Here is a 16,734-nt window from a genome sequence, read left to right on the forward strand (position 1 = left end):
TCCTTCCTTCCTTCCTTCCTTCCTTCCTTCCTTCCTTCCTTCCTTCCTTCCTTCCTTCCTTCCTTCCTTCCTTCCTTCCTTCCTTCCTTCCTTCTCTCCCTTGCTCCTTCTTTCCTTCCTTCCTTTCTTCCTTTGTTTTTGGCCTCTGTGCTCTTTGCTTAGTACACAGGAGATGCTTATCAGAGTCTTGTTGGTTGATTTATTTAAACTTGGTATCATCTCTCACAATCACCATTCAGGGCAGGGATTTCCCTGGCCCCAGGGGATCCAGGAAGGGCTCAGAACTACTTTGCAAAATCATTTTACTACCCTGCTGCAGCAATCACAGAGGGGCACACCTGGATCTAGAGGAAATGAAAGCTGTAGCTCAAGCATGATGACTTCAAGCAATCTGAGCTCAGACTTCCAGGACAAGCAGGGAGAAGAAGGCTTTTATACCACTGTGGGCCTTTACCAGGTACGAATTTGATGAGTTTGGTCCTGAGTGCATTTTTCTAACCCCTTCCATTTTTAGCTTTTGTATTTTGTCATCCTGGGAAGCCATTCTGAATTGTGTGAAGCATTACGTGAGCTGACACACTCTGCCTTTTCTAGCAAGTATTATTACCTCCATTTTATAGATCTAGTTCCAAGGGGAAAAATGAGTGTGGCAAATATTTTATCGACAAAATGGTAGGAAGTATAATTGCTATTGAAGCAGTTTGCTTCAGCAGTGGTGAACCCTGCAGGCTTTTACATTCTGAGAATACAGCCTCTACCTCGATGGACTGTGTGCCTAGCTACTCTTTTCAAATCTTCAGAGGGATGCAATCTACTTCTAACGACTGTGGATACCACGTCTTCAGAAGTTTAGGCCTGGTATGGATAACTATCCATAAGGGGAAAAAATATTCAGAGAAAAATATATATTTTCTCCTTAAACTGAAGAGGAAGGGGTTAGAAAATATAATATGTTATGCAAAAGAAAAGGAGGGAGGTAGCAGACATATATTTTCATATAAAAAGTGTCTCAAGATCAGTGTTTGAAGTCAGCATTTTTTTTCAGAGAGGGATTTCAAAATTTTTTTTTCGGTTTATTAGAACTCCCAAGTATTCATAACAGTTGCTATGCTCTTCATCAAACAAGTCATCTGTGGAGGGAATCCTTTCCAGCTAGCTTTCATACAGTCACATTACTGCTTATAAAGTGTCACTCCTCTGCCTTCAGTGTTGAATTCATTCATTCAACAATCATTTGTAAATTTCTCCCTCCCCTTTTGTGCTCTCTTTCTCTTTTCCTTCTCTCTCTCTTCTCTCTCTCTCTCTCTCTCTCTCTCTCTCTCTTTCTCTCTCTCTTCTCCTCTCGTACATATACATCTGTACACACATATAACAAATATATATATATGAATATATATACATAGTATATATTATCTCACATGATTTTTAAAATAACTCCACTAGGCAAGTAAGGCAGGTCTGATTATCCCCATTTTATAGACTGGGAACCCAAAGTTCAGACAAATTAAATGATTTGCCCAAGGTCATGTGACTGGTAAGTCTGGTGCTCTTTTCACTCTACCTCCCTATTTCCTATACTTTTGTGTGTCCACTCACAGTCCCCAGCAGATAGTAGATGCTTAATAACTATCTCTTCCTTGCCTGATCAAACAGATGTTAAGGCTCAGACTCAGTGGATGGTATTAAAATGTTCTGGGAGTGGTTTGACCAGTGAAGCTGATGGGGATTCTTAGCTAAAGGTTCTGTGTTGTTAGAGACAGGGCAAACCCGTGTAATCCCTTGCCTGGCTGCTCTTCTCCTTACTCTATTGCAGTTCGAATTTCCTCTGTCCATATTCCTGGTTTAAGAAAGCCCCTTTTCTCTCTCTGATTCCAGGGCAATTATGTTGCCATTCAATATATTGATAATGAAAAGGAATCCTGCTTTAGGAAGCCATCCGTTCTGAGAGAAATACAGCTGGTAAGACTCAACCTTCTGGTCTTTAACAATAAACATTTATTAAGCACCTACTGTGTGCCAGGAAGAACTTGTAATATTGCTGAAATTCATTCAGCAGGAATCACTGCTCATAGAATAGTAGAATGCTCAAGTTAGAAGGGACTTAGAAATCATTTTGTCCAATTCCTTCTTATTTTATACAATGATATGTCAAGGATTTAGGATTTTTGCCATTTAAAGCCCAGAATGGTGAAATAACTTACCTAAAATGACACAATTGGTTAGTGGAAGGGTTAAAACTAGAACTAGGTCTCCTACCTCTAAATCCAAGTCTTTCACCACTAAATTGCACTGATTCAGTGCCTTCTAGTCTCTGCCCTTGCATTGCTGACTACTCTCCTTAGTCAAAAGTGCCTCTGGGTACTATTCTCACTCAACATGGTTTGGAACTGTTGTGACTGGCTCCTGCCTCTTAGAACCCCAGCTGAACTTCTCCAAAGACCAACCCCACCCTGATTCCACCCCTACCCCACCCTACCATACACACAGGGTATCTCTGGCTCTCCTGAATGGAGTAATGAACTGACATCTCTTCCCCTGCCCAGGTGATTCTCAGGTATTTGATTTGATGGTGCATTTTGTGCCACTTGTTTCAAATAGACTTTGTCATGGAAGCCAAAATTGCTAGTTATTATTCTGTTATTGAATCTCTAGCCTCTGACCTCCAGTTTTAGACCCTCCTGCTTTACAATAGCACTTTTAAGGCTTCTTTATGGTTTCCCGATACCTGTTTGGGTACTCTCTTGATTACTATAGATTCTAGAGATTATCTAGCCCACCTTTCACCGTTCTCTCCAACCTTCCCTTATTCCCTCCCTTTCCTCCTCCCTTTCTTCCTTCCCTGCTTTCTTCTAATTCCAGTATCTATGGTAGGCCCTTCTTTATCTTGTCTTTTGCACACATTAGGATTCCTCAGTCCTGGATCCTCACCCTACATCTATACCAAAATTTGCAAACTTTGCTTGCTCATGGAACAGTATTATCCTTTGCTGCGAGGAATCAAGGCACACTAGGACACTCATCTGTGAGTGTAAGTTCCATATAATTCGAGGGAGATCCACCCTCACACACATGTAATTACAAGTTTAAGTTCCGCATAATTTGTAGAAAACCTAGAAGAAATCCATGGCATACTTGCATGCTGTGACATACCCTTTGAGAATCACTGGCCTTACATATTAGTGCTGATCATCAAAGCATTATCAAACAAAATAGCCGTGAAATATTATAGGAAGTCAAACAAGATAGGTTCTTTTCGCTTATAATTTACATGGTTCTATTTGTTAAATAAAAATAAAAATCACTGAAACAGATTAGAGGGGCAAAGGAAGGCTTAGAAAAATCTTCAGAAGACATGGAGTCCTTCCTTCTGCCTCTAGGCTGTATTGATTAAATGCCAAGCAAATGGGTGCCTGTTTCTGTTTGGGAGAATGGGTTTTCACCTCCTTTTTCTTGAGTAACTCATGCCAAGCAATAGTAGGAAAGCACCAGACTTGGAGTGGTGGGACCTGATAGCTGATTTGGCTTCTGAAGTTGCTGAGTTGTGATCACAGGCAAGTCACGTAAGCTTTCTCAAGTGTTCATTTCTTGTTCGGTTGTTTTCAGTTGTGTCTGATTCTCTGTGACCCCATTTGGGGTTTTTTCTTTCTTTCTTTCTTTCTTTTTTTTTGCGAGGATACTGAAGTGGTTTGTCATTTCCTTTTCCAGCTCATTTTACAGATGAGGAAACTGAGGCAAGCAGGGCTAAGTGATTTGCTAGGGTCACATAGCATAGCTATTAAGTGTCTGAGGCCAGATTTGAATTCAGAAAAATGAGTCTTCCTAACTTCAGGGCTGGCACTCTATCTACTGTGCCACGTAGCTGCCCCATCTGTAAAATATGAATAATAATATTTATATTACCCCCTCACATGCTTATTGTGAGGAAAGTGCCTGGTAAATAAGATGATATGTAAATGTAAGTTGTTTTATTATTATTGTAATATTATTATTATATTTTCTGTATGTCCAATGTAATCTCACATGCTGCTACCATTTCTTTGCTTTCAGATGTGTGAATTGAAGCATGAAAATCTAGTTCTCTTCTTTGGTATTTGCAGCGAGCCACCCAACATCTGTCTCGTCATTCAGTACTGCAGGAAAGGAAGTCTGAAGGTGTGATAATCGTGGTCCTTCAGTAGGAATTAGTAGCTTCTAGCAAGGAAGCTTCTCAGGGTCTGGTCAGGTCATTTTGGGGTGTTCTCTCTCTCTCTCTCTCTCTCTCTCTCTCTCTCTCCCTTTCTTTCCTCTGTGTCTCTCTGCATTTCTCTCTTTTCTCTCTATCTCTCTGATTCTGTCTCTCTCTCTTTTTTCCTCCTCTCTTTCTTTCTTCTTTTCTTCCTTTCCTTCCCTTAAAGGGATAACTGGTAGTATGTATTAAGCATTTAGGATAAATGCTATGGACCTCTCTCTTCCCCTCCCTTCCCATCCCCTCCCTGTATCTTCATCTCCTTTTCTTCCTCTCTCTTTGATTGAATAATAGAATTGGCATTATCTGTTTAGTTGTTTACCTGGGTCAAGTTAAAAGGTTAACTGATTCATTTGTTTAGGTCTAGAAATAGCCTGAATTTGGTTTTACCTTTTGGGGAAGGTGTCACAGCCAATTCTTAATTTCCTCCCAAGGCCCATACCATATAGCCTATGTACATTCTAGGAATGAGGAAGTGTCCTTAAAATCAAAATGACTTAATCTCATTGTATATGGTCAAATTTATAGCTTTTCTGTTCCCCAGAAAAGTTTCTGGTTTCAGATTTAGAATTAAAATAATAGTTCATCTTTATGTGGTACTTTATTGTTTACTAAAAACTTTCTTTACAATAACCCTGTGTGCTTGGTAGGAGGTGTATTGTTATTATCATTGTATTGACAAGGAAGATGACATTCAAAGTGGTTAAGTGATATGACCACACTCATATAGTTAGTCAATCTCAGGTCACACCACCAATAGGTCTCAAAATGAAATTTTGTTCCTTGTAACTGCAACACAGTACTTTTTTGCTCTATATTACAATGACTCTATTAAAAATAAAATACCTCAAGGAGCCAGACTTTGTTACTTCTGACTCAAGTTATATATACACATATAGATGTATATACCTATGTGTATGAATAAGTGCATTATGGATGTATACGCATGTACCTAAATGTACAAAGAGATCCATGTTGGATGTATGTCCTAGAATATAAGACCTTCCACTTTGTTTTCAGACTGAGTCACAGGAGAATCTTCTCTTGAATAACTGTGTCTTTCAGGATATTCTAAGAAATTCTGACATTGAATTGGATTGGATATTCAAGCTATCTTTTGCATATGACATAGTCAATGTGAGTATCAGACGGACCTTTGTATTTAACAAAGGAGGTAAAGGACAATTATGCCTAAGACATTCTATGCATATGAACATATTTTATAAGGTGGGAATACATTTCTTCAGCCTTGGCTAACACTGACTGAGTACTACGTTGTATGTGTAAAATAACTGTAAACATATGCATTGGCATGCAATGTGCAATTTAAATGTGTGAAATGAAATTTCATTATAATGAAGGAACTTACGGTAACTAGAAGAGTGAGTGGTTCTGGGATCCCACTGCAGAACTAGTTGACACCTCTCTCTGTAATCTCAACCATCTGCCTAACTGCATTGAAATCCAGTATAAATTGTTGAAGAGATGCCCATTTGGAAACTTGTTACCATTTTGTTTGAGGCTGATAGGCTCCAGTTCAAATCACACTTATCGTATATCCTGGTTCCCTTTCTGGATTATGCCAAATCATATTGCATATTTTGAGAACTTTTCCTAATGTGACATTTCACCAAAGTCACTCAGGTCCTTTCTTTATAAATTCATAGGTTGTTAGAGCTGGAAGGACGTTGGTGATCACCTATCTAACCATGTCATTTTACAGATGAAAAAAAAATGAGAACCAGAGAAGGTAGTATTCTCCTGACTGAAACTTTCTCAGAAAATCCATTACACTGTTAAAATAGGAGATATTTTCTAGTAACATTTTTCCCTAGATCTGATACTTCAAACCCAAGAGGTTATTTCTTGAGAGGCTACTGCAAGGCAGTACCGTCCCAGAATCATAGAATTGGTATTCCTTGTGGGAATGGAATCTCGTTAGAGGAGTCTCCTTTAGAAACAACTAGTAGCTGGATAGAGCACTGGGCCTGGAGTTAGGAAGAACTGAGGTCAAATATGGCCTCAGACACTTACTGGCTGTGTGACCCTGGAGAAGTCACTTAACCTCTGTCTGCCTCAATTTCCTCAACTGTAAAATGACAATAATAATATCACCCACCTCCCAGGATTATTGTAAGGATCAAATGAGGTAAAATTTGCAAAAGTGCTTAGCACAGAGCCTGGCACATAGTAGATGCTATGTCAATGCTTATTCTCTTCCCTTTTCCCTTCAAGGTCAGAGATTATATTTTCAGTTTCCTTTATATTCCTTGGACTGCCTTAATGCAGTGCTTTCATTAATAATTAATTGATAAGAAAGAGATCTTAAAGAAAATTTAGTTGAACTTCCTTATTTTACAGGTGAGGAATGTGAGAGCAAGAGGAGAAGACAAGTGGCTTCCCTGGATTACTTTTCTTCTCAAACAAAATACAAACTTCTTAGCCTGACATTTAGGAGTGGAGTCATAATCTGGCTCCAATGGACCTTTCCCTCCTTCTTTCATGGACTTTACAAATTGGTCTCTTTTTTATTTACCAAACTCTACTTTTCCATGCCCTGCTCCCATTTACTCCCACCTCATATCATCTTTAAGGGTCCCTTTAAGTCTCAGCTCATATGCCATCCAGATCCCTCCGATTACCACAGCTTGCTCCCTCCTCAAATGACTTTGGATTGTACTTTGTATTATGTCTCTCAGTACATCCCTCCAGTAGAATATAAGCTCCTTGAGGGCAGGCACCCTTTCATCTTTTCTTCATATCCTCACCATCTAGCACTATGCCTTATACATAATTAATGTTTGTTGAAGAAGTGACTTGTCTAAAGTCACAATACTGGTAGTAGAGCAAAGACTTGAATCCAAGTCTCCTGATTTCTTGTCCTTCTTTCCAGTACATTCTGATGCTCACTAGAAACAGTGCCTCAGGGAGGTAGCCCATGGAGAAGAAAATGAGTGGGTTATGGCAGCACTTTGAAATCCAAGCTATGTCATCACCTGAGTAAATCAGGGTTTTTTTGTCTTTTGAGCAAGGACAGGATGGAAGAGCTAAAAAGTCGACAACCTGAGAGGCAAATGGGGCGAGATTGCCTTGATGTGACTGTTGGAGCACATTCAAATGTTTTCATCAGGAACCAAGTTGCTCACTTTTTATTCTTCTTCCAGAAAAGCAAATATATCCCTTTAGTCTTTGTTTCTTTTTTGAAAATTGAAGAAGGAAAATAAAATAAAATCCTTCAACCTGTCACATAAATATTGCTTTTCCCAGTTAGCGAATTGATATTATCATCTCTTAAGAACAACTTTTTCATCCTCATCTCCATTTCTTTGCTCAGGAGTTCCCCCCACTCAGAATACCAAGAGAATCACAGATTTTAAGAGCTGGAAGGGACTTTCAGGAACATAGTAGAGTGCTTAGCACACAGTGCTTATAACTGATTGATAGCACATAGTAGGTACTTAGCAAGTGCTTATAACTGAATGACTGATAGCATAGTGCCCAGCACATAGTAGGTCCTTAGTAAATGCTTTTAACTGATAGCAGCTGTGTAGTCCAAGTTGTACCCTATAAAGAATCTCTTCTAAAATACATTTGACCACAGACCCTTCGGCCTTTGAAGACCTTCATTGAGGATGAGCCCACTACATCCTGAGGCAGCCCATATCATTTTTTTTGTGTAATTATAATCATTAAGAAGGTTTTTCCCCCCTCCTTTTTGACATTAAAACTAAATTCACTTCTTTTTTAAATTCCACTCAACTACCAGTTCTGCCATAGGCTCATAGATTTAAAGATAGATGGATCCTAGAAGTCATCTTATCCAACCCCCTCATTTGATATATAAGGAAACTGAACACTTGGGAGGTTGATTTGATGGTGACACAGCTGGGATTCAAACCCAGATTGGATGCCAAATGCAGCTCTCTTTCCACTATACAATCCTGCCCTCTGGGGCCAGGCAGAAGAAGTGTAATCTAATCCCTCTTCCTGGTTATGCCTTTTCAGGTATAGTCCTTGAAGATAGCTGTCACTTCCCTTCCTTCTGGCTTTTTCCAGGCTACAAACATATGCTAGGTTACTTTAACCAGTCCTCATAAATATAAAGGTGGGGTCTTTCAGTTTCCTAGTTGCTTCCATTGGATGATCTCTGTCTTATTCATAATGTGATATACAAAACCAAATATAACATTCCAGATGTGGGGACAGGGTAAATAAAGTAAGATGATCAATTCCTTATAAACTATACATCTCTTAATGAGGTCCAAGATTTTATATTAGCGTTTTTCACTACTATTGATTCGTATTGAGTTTTCAGAGGACTAAAACACCCAGCTTTTCTCAGATAAACTGTTGTCCAGCCATCCTTTTCTAATCTTTTACTTTCTTGTAAAATAGATTCCTTGAACCTATATGTATGGTAGGAACAGTGTCCTACCTTCTGCTCCCATGCAATGCAGGCTAGTTTTTCCGTGAAAGGTATTGAGACTTTGTTGACTCAGAGGACTACAGGCTCAGGCTGTTGACATCATGTACTGGTTACCTGAATAAGAAGTAGCCACAAGGAGCTCTGCGCTCTGATGCTTGAATGGTATAAAAGATGGGCAGCTCAGACAAGGGACATCTGTTTAGCTGAATCAGCTTGAGGTGTTCTTCTTGAAGAACCTTCTGTTGTGGTTAAGTAAGTCTCTTTGGTTAAGTGACCTATGAATTTAGTTCTAGTGCTGAACTTCAACTACAGGAGCTGGTCTTGGGCCCAACCTGGAACACCAAGGATAAGCTAGTCTGTTAATAGGAATAATAATAAAATTAACAGATATTCGTGTTTGGTTTGCAAAGCTATATACAACAACCTTGTGAGGTAGGTGCTATTATTTCCCGCATAGATAGTCTGGGACGTGGAAAAGTTTAATTGACTTGCCCAAGGTCACACAGCTAGTATCAGAGGAATGATTGAACTCAGGTCTTTTTTTTTTGCTGCAAGTCTTAAGCTCTCTCCACAGTCCACTGTTCTAGCCTGTTAAGATCTTTTGGGATCCTGACTGTTGCTTAGGGTTAGCTTTCCCTCCTAGCTTTGTGTTGTCAGTAAATTTGATGAGTATTCTCTGTTTAGGGCAACTAGGTGGCACAGTGGATAGAGAGCTGGGTCTGAAGTCAGGAAGACTTGAGTTCAAATCCAGCCTCAGATACTTACTAGCTGTGTGACCCATGCCAAGTCACTTAGCCCTGTTTGACTCAGTTTCCTCATTTATAAAATGAGCTGGAGAAGGAAATGGCAAACCACTCCAGTATCTTTGATGAGAAAACCCCAAATGGGGTCACAAAGAGTCAGACCACATGACTGACAAGGAATAATCACAAGGAAAAGGGAACATGCTATATGCCCAATTCCTCATTTTACAGATGAGGAAACTGAGGCACAGAAAGCTTCAGTAGCTTTCTCAGCATCAAACATGATAAATGGTAGAGACGGCAGTTAAACAGAGGCTCTTGACTGACCATCTTTCCACTATACCACACTTCTTACTCTTTGAGTCCAGCTAGTTCATAGTTTCAAAACCATCTGACTATCATACTGGTTGGTTGGTTGGTTTTTGTCTTTTGTTCTTGAAGAGGACCAAAATGACATCACTATTAATGCACATCTCTTTATCTTTTCTGTAAAAGGGGATCTTTGCTAAAACCTAAGTACACCATATTTTTAGCATTCTCCAGGGCTACCCTCAATAACGGAAATAAGATTAATCTGTCATGACCTGTTTCTGATGAAACCATGCTTGTTCTTTGTGAGGACTGGTGTATTCCCCCTAGTTGTTCAGTAACCATCTCTTTAATAACAAATGTTAGAATTTGCCAGAAATTGAAGTCAAGTTTGCTGGCCCATAGTTTGCACATTTAATTATCTTCTTCTTTAGAAAATTAGGACAACATTTGCCTTTCTCCAGTCCTGTTGTACTTCTCCTATTCTCCATAATCTTTTAAATATCACTGTCAGGGGTTCAACAATCACACTGCAAGCTTGTTCAGATACAATAATTAAGGATGTAAGTCACCCTGTCTCAGGCCTCTCTCACATCTTACCATGACTACTACAACAGACTGCTGATTGAGCTCCTTGTGAGCTTTTCCCACTTTAACCTGTCTGCCGTATGACTGTCACAGTGATTTTCTCAAAGCTGCTGTTTCCTTCCTCTTAGCCCCTAAATTATCTTATTTTTGTCTTGTGTGTAAGTACCTATATGTACGCACATGATGTCCCTCCCAGCTAGATCAGAAGCTCCTTGAATAATCCAGAGACTATTTTGATTTTGTCTTTGCATTTCTAGCACCTAGCACGCTGCCTGGTGCACGGGGGCTGAATAAATACTTGTTGATTTATTGCTTGCTTCTTCTGAGAATTGAAAGATCAAAACTGGGGGGTGGGGATCCCTGTCCTCAGAAAGCGTGCATCATACTGGAAGGGGAAAAAAATTAACCATTTCTTCTTCAAGTTATCTAGAGGCGCCCAGATCGTTCTGTTTTCTCAAGGAAATCAGAACCTGGCTTCTAGTCTCTTTTTGACCATTACTCTTGCCTTTGCCAAATGTGTTGGTATATCTCCAAAGTCCTTGTCTCCAAAATCATTAATGTTCTAATTCCTATGATTTGCACCTTCATTTCATTTCAGCTAGCTATACACAGAGATATTCAAACCCTCGATCTTTCTATCACCCATAGCGGTTCATCTTACATTATTTCAACTCCAAAAAACCTCTCAGATCATTACCTCGTGCATTCTGGAGTCTAGCCAACTGAACCACTCACCATACCATGTTTGTAACATTCTTTTTCTCCCTAGACTATCCTCTATATCTCTAATACTGTCCCTCCTCAGCTCCATGTCTTGAAATGCCTAATTCCCTTCAAGGGTCAGCTCAAGGGTGACTTCTTACATAATGCTGAGGTTTTTTCCTGAGCCCCTCAGTTGTTAGCTTTCTTCCTTCTCATGAAATTGCTTTCTATTTACTTTGTGGTATATTCACTAATAGAATACAAACGCATTTCTTAAATGTTGACTTTTTGCCAAGCACCATACTAAGCACTGGAAATGCAAATAGAAATTTGAGAGTTTCTGCTCTTAAGGAGTTCGTATTCTATTTGTGGGAAATGATAGATATATAAGAATTCAGCTGCAAGGAGAATGCCAAGGCCCAGGGGTCTTTAAGATTCCATGGCCTGGTAGATAGCAGTTCTCAAGATTCTGGAGGGCGCAACAGCAGGAGAGATGGTAAGGCCTAGCGGCCCTTAGAACTCAGTGGCCGAGCAAGTGGTAATTCTTAGTGTTTCTCTCTTTTACTGTTCATCAAATGGTTTTGAATGGAGATGCCAGCTTGGGGCCTTTGAGGTTAGGGGCCTCTTGTTGGTTTGTGTCAGCCCCACCATCTAGCACCCAGTGGTAGGTGGGGGGGAGTCACATGAGTACAGATATATCTGTACACACACATACATATAATCTATGTACCTGTATCATATGCACATGTATATATTATATATGTAAATATATATACACACACATATAAATATGACATATACTACTTGAGGACAAGAATTCTTATTTGTTTTATTTGTGTTTTTCCTTTGCTTTGCACAGAGTGAGCACTTAATAACTGTATGTTGAATTGAATTCAGACCTTACCATACCTTCATGATGTAGAAAATCAGTCCAAATATTATCTTCATTTCACAGAAGAAAAATAGACATTCTGTCATGTAATTGATAAGACACATTTGAACTTAGGTCTCTGGCTTTCAAGTCCAGTGATTTTATTATATGATGACTGCCTGTTAACTTATTTTTGGCAATTAAAACAACAAAGACATATGTAGCACACTAAAATGTGCCTTATATCAATTACCTCATTTGAGCTATACAACAAACCCGTGGGACAGGTCCCATGTTTATTTTGTCCAAATTTTATAGAATAGAAAGCAGATAAAGAGGTGTAAAGTGATTTGCCCATGATGATACAGTATCAGAAGCAAGATTTGATCTCAGAAACAAATTTAGCACACAACCCACTGTGTCATAGTGCCTTATTGCTTCATTTTTTGTCTTCCTCATGGGATTGGAATCTTCTTTAGGACAGGGATTCTTTTTTCAGTTTCTTTTATATCCTTTATATCCTTTTTATATCCTTTGTAGTGTCTAATGGAATATTTCTTTACAGTAGGCATTGAATAAATGACTGCTGAATGAATGCCCAGTGATGCCCCTTTCCACTTCTCTCTGCCCCTTTTTCATACACACACACACACACACACACACACACATATATGTATATATGTGTGTATGTGCATGTATAGGCATGTACACAATACACACATAAATATAGTATATATACATACATATACATATATACATGTGTATGTATGTGTGTATAGATATGTGTGTGTATATATGTATATGAAATTTTCCTTTTGTCTTTCCTCTGTCATTCTGGGAGAGATTGGTTTGGTATAATTGGCCATGTTTTATTTCTACCCCCCAGGGAATGTTGTTTCTCCATAAAAGCCCATTGAAGTTCCATGGCAACCTGAAACCTTCCAACTGTTTAGTTGATAGTCGAATGCAGGTGAAGCTGTCTGGATTTGGGCTTTGGGAACTGAAGCATGGAAGAAAGTCTAAATCAAAGAGTGAAAGAAATACTGACTACTCAGGTAATTTACAGAATTTGGGCATCCTATCGATTCAGAGTGGTAATAGGATATTGCTCTTTTTTCCCATCTTTGCTTTCTTGAAGAGGCACATGTATGCACAGCTATGCATGTGTAAACATGTGCTTTCCCTTTTTGTTTGACTTGAGTTGGCTGCCATGTGGCTGATCTCACCAGGACAAGGAAAATGGCTTTCTCTAAGTGCAAATGAGTGTGTTGTGTGGAAGATTCCCTGGACTGGGAGTTGGAAGATTCAGTTTTTATCACATTTCTGTCTCCAACAGTTGGATGACTTTGAGCAAGTAAATTCATTCCTTTGTACCTCAGTTTCCTCCTCTGGAAAATGATGGATTTGGCTTAGGTAATTTTCAGCTCTTACTCCCTGAATTACCCTCTAAATATTATTTGAGGGACACTGAGGTCTTCCTTTGTTAGATGGTAACAGAAACTGATTATGTTGTTGCTATCTGTTGGAGAATCACGGTGTGCCTTTGAAGGGACTCTACAAGTTCATGAGTTTTTACAATGAGGACCTTCACTAAGGATGCACGATAGGTGGAAATTACATTATTTCTCTCTGCCCTTTCCATCCAACCCCAGCATTTTTATGCAGGTGAAATCAGTATAAAATGATGCTTCAGAGCCACCTAGAAGGGAAAAATAGGCCATCAAAGTGCAGAATGAAAGGTGTGTGTGGAAAGTGACACAGTGTTGTCAAATGAATACTAGACAAGGAGTTAGAAAACTTGCGTTCTAATCCCTTCTCATTCATCTTCTGGCTCTTTGATCTTTGGCAAGTAACCTAACTCCCCCAATCCAATGAAGAGCCAGTTTTCTCCTCCAAATGAGGGACTTGGACTAGATGACCTCTAAGGTTTCTTCAAGCTCTTTTGATTTGGTGGTGTGAGGGGCTCCAGGACATGCCTAGCTGTTCGAAAATTTAGGGTCACCTAGTCCAATCCCTCCCCCTCACAGATTTGGCTGAGAAGGAAAATAGGGTCCAGAGAGGTTGTTGCTTAATCCAAGTTACTCAGGTATAGAATCAGGATTTGAACTCAGCTCTCAGTGTTCTTTCCATTGTACAACATTGCTTACTTAACAAGTGTTTATCCAGCCCTTCCTTGTAGACCACTAATGAAAGGGAGTCTGCTCCCTCCTAAGGTAGTCCATGCTACTTTTGGCTAGCTCTAATTGTTTAAAAAAAAAAAAGCTTTTCCTTACAGCAAGTCTAAATCACGCTTTCCTTCAACTTCTACCCACTGTTGTTAGATTTGTCCTCTGGGGTTAGGCAGAATAAGTGCCATCCTTTTTCCATACGACAGTCTTTCAAGTATCTGAAGGCATCTATTATGACTCCTCACCTTCCTCGAGTCTTCTTTTCTATAGGCTAAAATCTTCAATTCTTTCAATCAATTTTCACATGACATGGTCTTTATTCCTCTTGACATCCTAACCATTCTCTTTTGGATTTGTTCTAACTCATCACTAAGACCTAATGAGTTCTATAAGCAGATTCCTTTGGCGGGTTTGGGGTGAAGGAGTGGGAGGGTCAAAAAGAATTGAAGATGGCATGGTCACGTGTGGATTTTGGAGGGTGGTGTGGAATCCTTGGGAGATATGGGAGACATCATGGGATAGGCAATAAAAACAACTATTTGCTTCCCTTAATGTATTTTAAGTTGTAGCATCGAGTTATGTTTCTCTCTTGCCAGATCCCTTTTTCCTATTCAGTATAGGTCAGTCATTCCATAATGATTTCCTCTTTGGCTTGCAGAACTCTACTGGACGGCCCCAGAGCTGTTACGACTGGAGGAGTCTCTAGCTCATGGCACCCAGAAAGGAGATGTTTATAGTTTTGCTATCCTAATGAGGGAACTTATTTATAACAATCAATGTGGGCCCTTTGAAGACCTGAACAAGGAGGCTGAAGGTAAAGCTTACCTGATTTCTTGGTTTTTCTTTCTCCCCTCTCTGGGCACCTGGACTGCTTTGTCTTTTAAAATATTTAACCAGGAAATCAAAAGTGAAGGAACATGCTGTTCCCAGTGAATGGATAGGAAGAAGTGAACTGAATTTATGCAACCATTAGCTCCCAAAGTACAACAGTTTAACCCAATCAACAAAGCTGGAAGTAGGGAACAGATGGATTCTCATACTACTCCTATGCTGCTTAAGCCACTAATCTATTGAACTCTATGTATGTAGATTGTTTTTATCTCCCTCTTTCCCTTTCCATCCTTTTAAAGCCCAACTCAAATGCTGCCTCCTTCTGAGATCACAGGATTTAGAAGTGGAGGAGGCCTTACAGATTATCTAGTTTAGTCTATTCATACTCATTGGAATCTGAGCATCACCCTCATGACCCCCCCTCCCATTTTACTTTGTGCCCTCCATTCTCTTATCATGTTTGATTTTATATTGCAGTTATTTATGGACATGTCACATCACCCTAGTAGGTCATAAAGGAAATATAGTGTTGTGAAAAAGAGTCTTACACTTGGAGCCATTATATATATATATATACGTGTGTGTGTATCATAAATACAAAATTACTAAATATATGCACACAGGTAGTTTGGGAGGGATGATACTAGCAGTTAAGTGAATTAGGAAAGACTTCATGTAGAAGATGATGCCTGAGATTCATTTTGAGGAAAAAGAATCTATGAAGTTCTTCACAAGAACAATCTAAATACAACTACAAACAGTTATTTACAGAAGTAAAGGCAGACCTAAATAGTTGATAAAATATTAATTGTCCATGAGTCAGATAAGCCAATATAATAAAATGATAATATTACCTAAATTGATTTACTTTATTCAATGCCTCACTAATTGAATTATCAAAGAATTAATTTATGAAACTAGAAAAAATAACAAAATTCACATGGAAGAAAAAAAGGTCAAGAATCTCAACTGAAATAATGAAAAGTAATGGGAATAAAGGGAGTCTAACAGTGCCAGATCTCAAAATATACTACAAAAGAGTTATTATTAAAGAAAGCAATCTGGTATTAACAAAGAGATTGGCCAGTGGAACTGACTAGGTTTATAACACACAGAAATAAATGTAATCTAATATTCTAATATTCAATAAACATAAGCCCACCCCAGCTGTTGTGATAAGAACTTTGTATAATCAGATCCTTGATTTAAGATTGAAATCAACATTAAATTAGCAGAAAAAATCAAATTAGAAGAAGATATGGCATACAACTGAACCCACTCAAGATTGATCTAATTAAGCAATCCCCCAAAATGGGGAATGGATCATAAAACTAACTTTGACACATTTTCATTTCCTAAGAAAGTTTAACATATAAATCAATTGCCACAATAAAGAAAACAAGCGTCTAGAAACTGCTTCACTCAGCCAACATTTGATTTCCCTGTAAAGGGAAGGGATATGACAGTTATGTAGAAGATATATTTATAATATAAACTTCTTTAGGTTCATGGTGGAACATTATATATAGTATCACATCATAAAACAGTTACAAGAAAACATTGGTAGTGTAAATAAATTTATTGAAACCTTGGCAAGAGCTCCAACTAATTCACATCATCCCCAGGACTTTTAAGGATAAACGTGAGAATAGATCAATGAATAAGTTAGATGGATGCATTAGGTAGGCTCAGAATTAAATAAGAGGAGTGTACTAGATTTTCATTGGGAAAAAAACTATTTCTTCTCTATGAAACAGAGAAAAGACCAACATTCTCTCATGTCAAGAGAATCTTAAGAGAAGCCAACCCAGAAGGGTGAGTCCAATTCCAATTTTTTGGAGCTATCCTAAAAACTCAACATTAGTAGAGAT

The 16,734-nt window shown here is 38.8% G+C and overlaps 1 protein-coding gene across 1 annotated transcript in view; it reads left to right on the forward strand.

The window, feature by feature from the left end:
* LOC118829591 (guanylate cyclase 2G-like) overlaps positions 1 to 16,734 on the forward strand; it is a 91,407-nt gene that overhangs the window by 42,752 nt on the left and 31,921 nt on the right. Inside the window, 6 exon segments of the mRNA XM_036736549.1 lie at positions 320 to 457; positions 1,876 to 1,959; positions 4,048 to 4,152; positions 5,291 to 5,362; positions 12,751 to 12,919; positions 14,691 to 14,846. Of these exon segments, the coding sequence (XP_036592444.1) occupies positions 320 to 457; positions 1,876 to 1,959; positions 4,048 to 4,152; positions 5,291 to 5,362; positions 12,751 to 12,919; positions 14,691 to 14,846 (724 nt within the window).

This window comes from Trichosurus vulpecula, chromosome 8 (assembly GCF_011100635.1).
Source record: "Trichosurus vulpecula isolate mTriVul1 chromosome 8, mTriVul1.pri, whole genome shotgun sequence".
Lineage (NCBI taxonomy): Eukaryota > Metazoa > Chordata > Mammalia > Diprotodontia > Phalangeridae > Trichosurus > Trichosurus vulpecula.